The 11,672-nt window shown below is 38.2% G+C and overlaps 1 protein-coding gene across 1 annotated transcript; it reads right to left on the bottom strand.

Annotated features, from left to right (window-relative positions):
• Window positions 1–5,348: 5,348 nt before the first annotated feature.
• nhp2 (NHP2 ribonucleoprotein homolog (yeast)) lies at window positions 5,349–11,024 on the bottom strand. Its single transcript, XM_008278098.1, has 4 exons — window positions 10,733–11,024; window positions 9,944–10,013; window positions 7,912–8,017; window positions 5,349–5,842 (listed from the first exon to the last, which is right to left on the bottom strand). The coding sequence occupies exons 1-4, from the start codon at window positions 10,890–10,892 to the stop codon at window positions 5,717–5,719; spliced, it is 462 nt and encodes a 153-aa protein (XP_008276320.1). The 5' UTR covers window positions 10,893–11,024; the 3' UTR covers window positions 5,349–5,716.
• Between the last annotated feature and the right edge of the window lie 648 nt (window positions 11,025–11,672).

Below are 11,672 nucleotides of genomic sequence, written 5' to 3' on the forward strand. Positions count from 1 at the left end.
AGGTTCACCTGGACAGGTCACCAGTCTATCACAGGGCTACACTTAGAGACAGACAACCAAGCACACTCACATTCACACCTACGGACAATTTAGATCAATTAACCTCAACATGTTATTGGACTGTGTGGGAGAAAGCCGGAGAACCTGGAGAGAACCCACGCTGCACGGGGAGAACATGCAAACTCCACGCAGAAAGATCCCAGTACCCTCACCGAGACGCAAACCATGTTAACCACTGCGCCACCTTACAGCTCGACTTTGAATCACTGTTTGATATTTTTAAAAATCTTTTTCTGACATTTTGTAAACCAAACTATCAATTAATCAAATCCATGTGCAGTAAAGGTAATCGTGAGCTGCAGTCCTTTTCTTTATGTTTTCTGGGTAAACTCCCTTCAGGCGGCTTTAGGTTTAAGTCGATCGGCTTCCTTCTGCTGACGGTTTCAGACTGAAACTCAGCGATGAGAGAAGACCTCCCAAACCACAAACCACACGACAAGTTTCCATTGAACAGTTTCAGAGCAGCATGTTAGTGACAAGAACCACCTTCAGTCCAACGATGGCTCAGAGCGACATGAGGTGACCTTTAAAAGCTCATCGAGTTGTAAACGGAAGCTCTGCGGTTTGTTCTTGAACCGTTTCAAAAGGTTTGATGCTTGTACATTTGAAGAACCCAACAAACCCAATGGTGTAAGGCTCACTTTTTGCAAAAATATTCAGTTCATACTAAAATGTGTCAAAGAAAAGCAGCGAATCATCTCATCTGAGAGGCTGGAATCAGAAAATGATTCACTTTGTTTCACTATTTTAGCTCGAAAACAACAAAAACCATCAGTTATCAAAATCCATCTTCTACCCAGCTGGCAGGAAACGTTCCCACAACCATCGCTGACATCACCGACAAGTTCTAAGAATGTGTTAAAGGGAATGTTTGTTTTTTTTCATATGTTCCAGGAACATTGTGAGAACATTTTCATTTCCAGTAATGTTCCTTTAAAGTTAATGTAATGTTTCACTGTTAAAAGTCAGAGGACGTCAGGAACACAGATTACGTCCCGTTAAAAGAAAGGAGGAACGTTCTCAATGCAACATTCAAAAACAGTTTTCCAGATGTTATCGAGACCTCAGATGACAGAACGTTCTTTATAAGACGTTCCTGTAGTGTGATATATTAACAATGATGGAACGTTCTGCCTGCAATGTCCTCAGGATGTTTTGGGTATGTTCTTGTGGGAACACATTAAAGACTTTATAAAACGTTCCCACAATGTTCCACAGTTTTACACAATAACAAAAGTGGAACGTTCTCAGTGGAACATTCAGTTTTGAGAACGTTAACGGTCTAACAATGTTATCACCAAACATTTTTAGAACGTCTTTAGTTGTCAGACCTTTAATAGAAACATTATAAAAGAAAACTTTCCGCTGACAATGTTAGCAGAACTTTGCAGAACTTTGCAGAACTTTTCCAGAACGTTTTTGGGAACAAATACCTTCTAGCTGGTCCATCACACGTTAAATAAGTTTCCATGTTTTGTTCTGTCTCAGTCCTCAGCGGCAGATCAGCACTTCGGTCCAGTTCAGTTCGACTTCGTCCACCCTGCAGCTCCACAGTCGAGGCTCAGCGGTGGAGAAGATCTACCAGATCGCCAACTACGAGTACTGTCCCTTAAGCTCCGCCCACTGGAGATGGGCTGACAACGAACTGCAAACATGGACGTGAAAGTCAGAACAAACTGTGAAAACGAGGAGAACGTCAGGAGAGATGTCGACCACAAACCCCAGAGAGCGCTGCTCTGGGAAACGTCCAATCAGAGGGTTCTAAAGCCGCCATGCAGAGTTCTGGAGGCGGCCATTTTGTCTTTATTCTAGTTCGACGACAGCGGACAGCGACGTGGATGACCATAAGTTGCATAAATCTGGATTTTTTATTTACTTAATGAGTGGCAGCATAAACATATTTTTAAGATGAAAAATGAAGTTGTTTCAACCTTTTTAATGATATGATTTTTTTCCCCATAATTACAAACACAAGTGGGCGACTGTAAATGCTGACCTCAAGATGAAGAAAAACTTAGTTATCAAGCTAATTTCATTACGTTATCCAAACCTAAATTTAAATCAACTAACAGAGACAACTGAGTTTGCAACCTTGATTGATTCAACCTCAGCAGGCTTTTTATTTGGTTTTGTTTCTTTGTTTAGTTACTGGCAGTTGTTTGTTCAGGCACCTGTGATGTTGTGTAATGGTTTCCAGCAGCGTTAACTGTAAATGACTGTAGCTGTTGTGGCTTTTATGTATTTCCTGAGCAGCAGCTGAGAATCCACACTAAGGTTCAGAATTATTTCCTGACTACCTAATAACAGTCTTCACCAAAATCCATTCAAATATTTGCCTGTTTAGTCAGTTTACTTGTAGAATATTATTGCATTTCCTTTCATGTATTTTCTGACTGCACCAAACTCTATTCAAATATTTACTCATTTAACATCAGTCTCCATGTCTGAAGTAATAATAATCGATTTTGACGTGTCTTTTTTTATAAGCAGCTATAATAAATCCATACCAAAGTCCAATTTAAATATTTTACTGTTTACATGTAGGACAATATGAATCTGCACCAAACTCCTTTCACATTATGGCTAATTTAACTTCCGTCAGGCTGGACTGAGTGAAGCAGCTTCAGGTGGAGGATGAGCTGGCCGGTGTCCATGCAGCCTGAGGCGATGCACGCTTCCAACGAGGAAGGTGATTGGTCGTCAGGGATCTGCGACTGCTGCCACGACATGAAAGAGTGTACGCAACGGACGTTTCACTCTCATAACAAACTAAGGCTTGTCCACACCAAACTCCATTCAAATATGGGTCGATTCAGTCAGTGTGTTGTTGTTGTGTTTACAGGCTGTTTTGCGCTCTGAGGGCTGCCCTACGAAGCGAGATTAATGGGTTAGCGAGGTATGTTGAGGTTAAATCATAGTTTTCAGTGTCACGAAGGTGGCTCTCTTTTTACCTGCTAGATCTCCATGGTAGCTGATGCTGTGGAGCTAGATCTCCATGGTANCACCCCATATATGTGTGAAATGTTGCATTAAGAATCACTCTCAGGTCTTCAAGTGCAATTACTTTTCATACAGTCACAGCCAAAGTACTAAACAAATCCGAAAAAAAAGTCATTAAAAACTTAAAATTGATTGGTTCCATAAAAATACATAAGAAATTTTGAGTATTGGGTCATACTGGTACCAGTGATCCACTAATGAAGGTCGGGTTTTTTATTAGAAGACAATTTTTGTTGCCGTGCTTCGTGTCTGTATAAAGCCAGCACATTTGAAAGTTCTTCAGAGACAAAAATGGCTATGAAATTGAAATTATTAAATGAAACTATTAGTTGTGGAAATAGTTGCAGGTTTGGTGTTGTTGGTTTTGCACACAGGAACTCGTCGTCTTGCTTCACTGATTTTAATTTTTCTCTGTTTAAAACGTCCTGAATGTGAATGAAAGCAGCTCTAAACAGTAAACTTCTCTCTGCATTCACGCTTCTCCTGTTTTTGTGTCTCTGCAGCTAGAAGATGGAGGCGACTCGACAAAATGTGAGTGGCTCGTTCACATTTTAACTTCTTTGTCATTTGAGCTGAAACGTTCAGTCGATCGATTGGTTGTTGAATATTGAAATAATCGTCAGTTTGAGAGATTTTTAAAGAAACATGCGTCAAAATTTTCTGATTCCAGACTCATAAAATTCTCATACTCAATTCTAATTAACATTTAAGTCAGTCAAATGCAGATAATCTTGTCTTATTTGAGTTGTTTTCTCACTTAATTGATCTTTAAATGGAGCCTGGTGAGTGTATTCACTCATGGTCTTATGCACTTTTCTACTATTCAGAATGCAGTTTAAATCACTTTTTACTTCTTCTCCATCACATTTTGAACGTTCTACATTTTACTGCAGTATATATACTGTATCACTACATCAAGAAAATAACTGAGCGATTAATTGAAGCTAAATATTAACATCAGTTGTAACACTAAACCACATTATTACTGCCAGAAACCAGAGTCACATCATGGTCAGATGAAGGTTTTCTGCCCTGCGTTAATGCAAATAAACAACAAAAACAAATTAATTAATCCAGAAAATAGCTGAGAATGAAAATAATCATTAGTGACATTCCTAGAATGGACCTTTATCAAACCAAATCCATTATAAAAAGTTTAGTGTTAAAGCTAAGCTGAAAACTTAAAATCCATCCATCCATCCATCCATCATCTATACACCTTAATCCTCATTAGGGTCATGGGGGGCTGGAGTCTATCCCAGCTGACTCAGGGTGAAGGCAGGTTCACCTGGACAGGTCACCAGTCTATCACAGGGCTACACTTAGAGACNTCCTGTCTTGCACCATTTGCAGCAGCAGCACTTTTTACTGTCATATTTCTTTTTTATCTTCCTCATTGTTCTTCATTAGAACAACGTGTTGACTGAAGCAACTGAACACGATTGATTCATTTAGTGCAGAAGAGTCACGTGACGTGTTGAACGCCTCCTTTTATGTGAACAGAGTCTGAAGCGGAAAGTCTGAGTTGACAAAGAAATTTGAAAACTATCTTGATTATACCCGTTATCTCTGGCTGGGGCTTTTGGTTTTGCTGAGCCGGCTTACACAGAGAAATCCTGGCTATGTCAAACCTGCTTCGTAGTACAGCCCTCTGGTGTTGTCCCTGCTTCACCTGTATGACCACCAGAGTTAGGTTGGTGTCTCTGCTACCCCTGCTGGACATCTTCAGTTGCATCCCGTGTGGGGGAAAAATGGAATTTTCTTACACAGTGTTGGTGAACCTCATCGTGAGGTTTGATCAGGCCACGGACAAAATTGAATATATAATTTTTTGCAAATATTTTTTAAACTACATTAAACAGGTCTTTAATACGTTTTAAGCGCAATACAAGAATGGATGATATGTGGAATTGATTTGATTACAAAGTTTCCATTTTAAAAATCATTATATTAAAAATGTATTTAATAAGTGTTAGAAATGTAAGAATTCTTTTAAACGAATTCGATCACGTTTAGCAGACACTATGAATAAATTCCAGATATTTAAGACATTTTTAAGAATTAGTAGCATTTATTCAATAAAATCTAGAAGACATTTAACAAATTAAACGTTAGCTAATATTTGATAAATACATACTTTTAAAAAAAAAGGAACAAACATGGCGTCATGATGTCGTTACCATGACGACCAATGGAGACTCAGCTTCAAGTTTCATAAAGACGAGGATTTCCTAAAAACACAAACTGCTCCTTTAATGTGACGACAGAGAAACACTTTGACACGTCCAGTCTGTTCACACGTCATTTAATTACAAAAAAACATCTGCTTCAGGACAGAATAAAAACGTATTCAACAAACTCAAACGACTCCTCAGTGATCAGTAAAAAACAAACCTTCTGTTTAACTCCAACATCAACATTATTTTTACTTAATGTGTTTTTTTTAAGAAAATAATGCGACACTTCTTGGTCAAATGTTCTTGTCGCACGTCGTTGTGCAACATAAACACAACAGACGCCTCCATTAAAACCTCCTGCTCCCTGGATGTCATTAGCCTAGCTTAGCACAAACACTGGAAACAGGTGGAAACTGTTAGCGTGGGAAACAGCATTCTGCTCCTTTACAGGAGGTCAAGCTGCCGTCTGATTGGCTGATTCAGAGCGGCTTGGGCAGGCTGGACACCTCGTCCACACACTCCTGGTAGGCGTCCTGATACTCGTCGTGAGGTTTGATCAGGATGACGCAGGTCGGCCGCTTGGAGCCCGCAGACGAGCCCAGATCCTGAAGACACATTTCAAAATAAAAGTCATCGATCAAACTGCTCCTTAAAGGCGACACTGACAAAACTCAGACATCAATACACAGACGCAAAGGTTGAGATGCAAAACAAAACGATTTTCAGCAGATATTTAATTAATGATACATCAGTAGTTATTAATACATTTTAAAATATTTAATGATTTACATTTAGCATATATTTAGTAAATACATTTTAGAAGATATTTTAAAAAGTGGTAGTTATTCTATATTTTAACTACGATCAAATATTCAATAATTATTTTTTGCAGATAAATTAATGGCAACATACATTTACTAAATTTATTGCAGCAGATATTTAATAATTACATTTAACAGATATTAATAAATTGTGACAAATATTTCATATTTATTTAATTTAATATTTTAATTTTAGGTGATATTTAATACATTTATTTCAGCAGATTTGTTTATTTGTTTGTTTGTTTGTTTGTTTGTTTAGAAATAAATGTATTATAAAAGTTATTTATTAAGTTAAAGACATTTTAGTCAAGATTTATAAAGTTCTAGCCAATACTTAATAAATCTTAGATATTTAAAGACATTTAAGTTTCGAAGACGTGCACATTTTGAGTGCATATTTTAATATATTTATTAAATTGAATAAAGTTTCGAAATATATATATATATATTTTTAAAGATTTATAAGAAATACATTTTGACAGATGTGGACTAAATATTTTTTGCAGATATGCATTACTTTCTAGCAGATACTTAATCATTTAATATGAGTGTATAGTTCATATATTAATTTGAGCAGTCATTTAATGATGATTATAGATTTTGGGAGATATTCAAACAGTACTTTTAGCAGATATTTATTAAATACATGCTCATAGCTACTTAATGAATTAAATATATTTTAGTTAATATGTAATAAATCTTGGCAGATATTTAAAAAATTGATTTGAGCAGTTATTTAAATACATTTAATTTCAGTAGACATTTATAAGAAAGTTTTTGCATATACAGTTGTGACTCGATAATTCGACCCTTAACAATCCTAAACCTCCTATCCGACAGGTTTGAATATAAATTAAAAACAGCCTTAACATACCGACAGCTATGGATTCTGACTCCGACATGACGTTTAATGTCACCAATCAGGATAACGGTGTATTATCTGACTGAACAATCCCACAGACTGGCTACGTTCACACTGCAGCACTTGATGCTACATTCAGATTTTTTTGTGAAATACGATTTTTTGAGAGTTCGTTCACGTTTCAAATTAAATGTGACTTGTATGTGATCTGCTGTGTGAACTTCATACGACCCAAAAGCGCAGAAGAGGACACGACGACGTCACACGCAGTGAGCGTGCTCAGTGTTTATGGAAGTAAACGACGCTGCTGTCGCCACCACTGATGGTGGAAACAGAAGTGTGAGCGCTATCCTAAACTAGCATCAGCAGCCAAGTACTGCCTGTGCGCTCTGACCACTTCCAGCCCATCAGAGCGCTGCCCCGGGGTGGAAGTGTCCCTCGACCACGCCGAATATTCTGATATTCATCATTAATTGGGCCTGAATATCCAGAGACCAGAGAGTGCTACTGGGACCAGCCCTACTAGTTACTATAACAACCATAAACAATAATTAACACCAAATGAGCCTTCCAGCATCAAGCCCTCCTTGTATCTCAACCTCTGTCTTGACAATCAGACATAAAAGAAGGTTTTACATTTAGTGTCGGATTATCGAGTCACGACTGTTTTTAATAAACTGAATCAATTTCAGCAGATATGTAACAAGCTAATTTTAGTAGATATTTAATCATTTATTTTTAGCAGACATTCGATAATGACATTTTAAAAGATATTGAATAATTTAATTTCAGTAGATGCTCATGAATGTTCAGACAAGTGTTTGGATTTTGTGATGTTGTGAATTTCAGCAATTCTTTCACACAAATTTGTCGCTGATGTCTGGATTCAGTCAAATCTGTTTCCCAACTTATCCAGACCTGGAAATGACTAAAATACAATTCCACACAGTGTAGGAGCTGTGAACAGTTTTGGTCGCTGCAGACTCACCACTTTCGAGGGGACGTAGGCGTACGGCAGGTTTCTGTCCTCGCACATGATCGGCAGGTGGCAGTAGACGTCGATGGGCAGCGTGTCGCCGGCCAACACTACGATGCTGCAGAGACACGACCAGATAACACCAACAAATAAATAAACACCCACAAATACAGTTTACAAATGTGCACACCGCATTAAAAGGCAGGTTTTTGTGGTGTAAATAAAATAAAACTACAGCAACAGTAAAAGAACTGCAGCGGTAGTCACTGGTTGCTCTGAACATAAGACAACAATCTGTTGGATTCTTCATACATCCGGGCCTCAGGAGACAGTGGGACGTCCTAAATATATTTACTCTCCCAAAATTATGTGCTATGGTCTGTCGAAACCAAAGTTAAACCTTTAAGCTTAAACGCCGAAAGATTTGTTTGGCGCAAAAAACAAACAAACAAAAAGTATTTCTCACAGTGAAGCATGGAGGAGGCAGCATCATGGAGTAGGGCTGCACCATGATGGCCAAAATGATAATCACGATTATGTTGATAAATATTGAAATCACGATTAATTATGAGAATTACTTGTTGATTTTAATCAAAAAAATGTTATTGTTTGACAGACTTATTATAACTGTTTTCACATCCATATTATTGTGCTACATTCCTGCTCATGTGCAAATATGTGCTTAAAAATAAACTAGCTCCTCTTTTTCTCCAAACTTCAGTGCAACTCCTTAAAAAATAAATAAAGATAAATAAAAGAATAATGAAAAGGCAACAAAACAGGGCACTTCCATTTCCATTCTGTAAATATATTTTCTGAACTAAATTATAAACTGGATGTGAAAAAAACTCCAAAGTAAATCAATCAGTAATCACGATGTAGTTATAAAAAAAAACTGAATGAATCATGTTGATGTCACCAGAGAATCTTAACGCTGATTGGCCATCGCGGCACGTCAGATCGCAAAAGGTCAGATTTTTCAACTTGCTCTTCAAACGCATTACGTGCGTATTTGGACGCATGTGTGCACAGAGTTTGCTCACTTCATTCGCGCGTCAAGATTTGTGTCTGAATTCAAGTCATTGGCGCGACTGACGCGATCCAGACGCCGAATCCATGGGATTCCACAGAGACGCACACAGCTCGGGGAAATCCTCCACCTTCTCCAGGAGCTGCGCCTGGATGACGGCTGCTTCCAGCGCTGTTTTCGGATGATCTGGACCCAGTTTGACTACCTGTTGGAGAGGATCGGTACCAGGACATCCCTCCAGGATACCAACTACAGGCGCTCGCTGACATAAGAGCCATGTTTTTTCCGTACCACATACAACAACATGGACGAGCGGCCGATAGCAGGAGTAGGTTGACCACAGTGACGAGGAGCCAGCGGAGGTTTATCCCGCTAGGATTGCGATAGCTAGGAACTCGCTAGCTTGTTAAGTTAAAGAGCAGCATTCTTGTGTGTGAACTGGAGGAGAGGGACAGCCAGTCTGCTGATCACTGAGATCTGCCCTGGCCAGTAATGTAACTGCTTATCTCCTGAGGTGAGTAAATCAATCAGTAATCAGTGTAGTTGCAAAAAATGAATGAATCATGTTGTTGACGTCACCACTGATTGGCCATCGCGGCGCGTCAGATCGCAAAAGTTCAGATTTTTCAACTTGCTCTTCAAACGCGCGTCTAGAATCTCGTCATACGCATGAATAACTCGCTCAATTCGCATCAGTCGCGCTGTGGGACGTTTACTTGCGTCTAATTGCGTCTTCACATTTTCTTTACATGTAAATCATTAGCGCAAATGATTTTAATCGCGTCTGGTGTAAACACAGCATTACACATTTTAAATATCGCTCATCACGCAAATTTGATCGCAGGAAGCCAATATCGTGATTAGAATTTGATTAATTGTGCAGCTCTACTTATGATGATGAGAAGTGTCAACATTCAGCATGACAACGACTCTTAGAAATGGTTTGGTGGTCATAAAGTGACAGAGCGGCCCTTTAAAGATTGTGAACAGGTGAGAACATGGAGGCAGACTCACCCTTTCTCTCCTTTGTTGATGAACTTCTGAACTTCTTTCACTCCTCTCCGGATGTTTTTCACTTTGGCAGCTGCAATCACAGAGAACACCATGAAACCAGACTCCATTGTGAAATCAGCCATTTTTAGATCATCTACAACACCCCGAGAAATGTTTCAGGTCTCTGTTTGTTGTCCCTCAAACTAAATCCAGCAGCAACCCACATTTAATCTGCATCTTTCACTCTGCAACGTGCAGGACGCAGGAACCTGAACACAACCCATTTTAAATGTTTCCTGACAACATGCAAAATAGATGCAGCTTCTCCTCAGAAAATAAGCATTAAGTTCCAAATGTGAACATTTAAATGACGAATTTAACAGCCGAATTATGCATAAGAGTCAAATTATTCCTTCGGTGTTTCATTTAACTTCTTACATTAATTGTTCCGCTTGTTTTAGACGAGAGATCGTTAATACCAGTAATTTTTAACCGGAGTTTGGCTCTGTCTCCAAAGAAACAGTAGAAACCCTCATTTGTGACACACAAAGGGTCTGGCCTCGTCTCAGAAATAGGTATTAAATTTCAAACTGTGTATATTTAAATTGACAAGTTAAAAAGCCGAATTAATCAGAAGAGTCAAACGATTCGTTCTGTGTCTCATTCAACGTCCTACATAAATTCTAACATCTGGTGCCAGTCGAGAGATCGTTAAAGTTGACTGTTTTTGAACTGAGTTTCGCACAGTCTCCAAAAAACACAAACAAAACAAGTTTTTTTGCTGTTAGCGACACTTTTTGTCGTTTTTACCTTTCTTGACACATTTGTAGAGCTTCTTGCTAAGTTTTCTGGAGGCCAGCGGTTGAGAAATCGGGTTCAGGTGAGCGATCAGCTCCTCGTAGGACTTCTCGGTCCCTCCTGCGGCCTCCTCTCCGTCCGCAGAAGCCTTTTCCTTCTTCACCTTCGTCATATCTGCTCGATAATCGCTGATATTTGGTAGTTATTTTAATTGTTGGCTAGTTTTCTGCTCCGATTCCTCCCAGCCGGTCACAACATGCACCCCGAGAGGACAAAACACGTGTTGGAGCCGCTTTTTCTGCTGCTTAATCCCAGAGCAGCGACACAGCGGCGCCCCCAGCGGCCCGGAGGGTAACAACAGCGCCGCGCCTCAGCACGTTCACAAATCAGTCAATAGACATGATTTATGCAAATATATAAAATCTGGTTTATGTTTATGGAATCTATAAACGGTTATAATGTAATAAAATTATTTTTTATAATCATTTTTGAGATTTAAAAAAACAAAAACCATAAATAAAGATTTCAGTTGATGAGTGCAGACTTCTATTGAATGCAGTTGTATTCAGTATGAAACAGACAAATAAACAACCAAATACTGTATATATTCATATTAACTAAATCCTGAACAAATAAATGAGCCAATGAATATATACATACATGTAATAATTAAAGAAGTCTTTATTTATTTTTTAAAAGAACTTTTTTTCTCTCTAATTTATTTCCAGGTACTTATATTTCATTACGCCACTTTTTTTTGTTTTTTACTTCACAGGAATATATATATGTATATATATATATTTTTTTTTTTAATAAATAAACTGTCATTCCATCACATCTAGCTAGAAGTCAGTCTTTGAATATATACATACATGTAATAATTAAAGAAGTCTTTATTTATTTTTTAAAAGAACTTTTTTTCTCTCTAATTTATTTCCAGGTACTTATATTT

Source organism: Stegastes partitus, unplaced genomic scaffold (assembly GCF_000690725.1).
Source record: "Stegastes partitus isolate 25-593 unplaced genomic scaffold, Stegastes_partitus-1.0.2 Scaffold115, whole genome shotgun sequence".
NCBI lineage: Eukaryota > Metazoa > Chordata > Actinopteri > Pomacentridae > Stegastes > Stegastes partitus.

Excerpts from the sequence above, each read along its gene's own strand:
- nhp2 (XM_008278098.1), bottom strand. The coding sequence starts at position 10,892 with ATGACGAAGGTGAAGAAGGAAAAGGCTTCTGCGGACGGAGAGGAGGCC. Across the intron at positions 8,018-9,943 it reads ATCAACAAAGGAGAGAAAGG|CATCGTAGTGTTGGCCGGCG; the intron begins GTGAGTCTGCCT and ends GTGTCTCTGCAG. Across the intron at positions 5,843-7,911 it reads CCTACGTCCCCTCGAAAGTG|GATCTGGGCTCGTCTGCGGG; the intron begins GTGAGTCTGCAG and ends ATGTGTCTTCAG.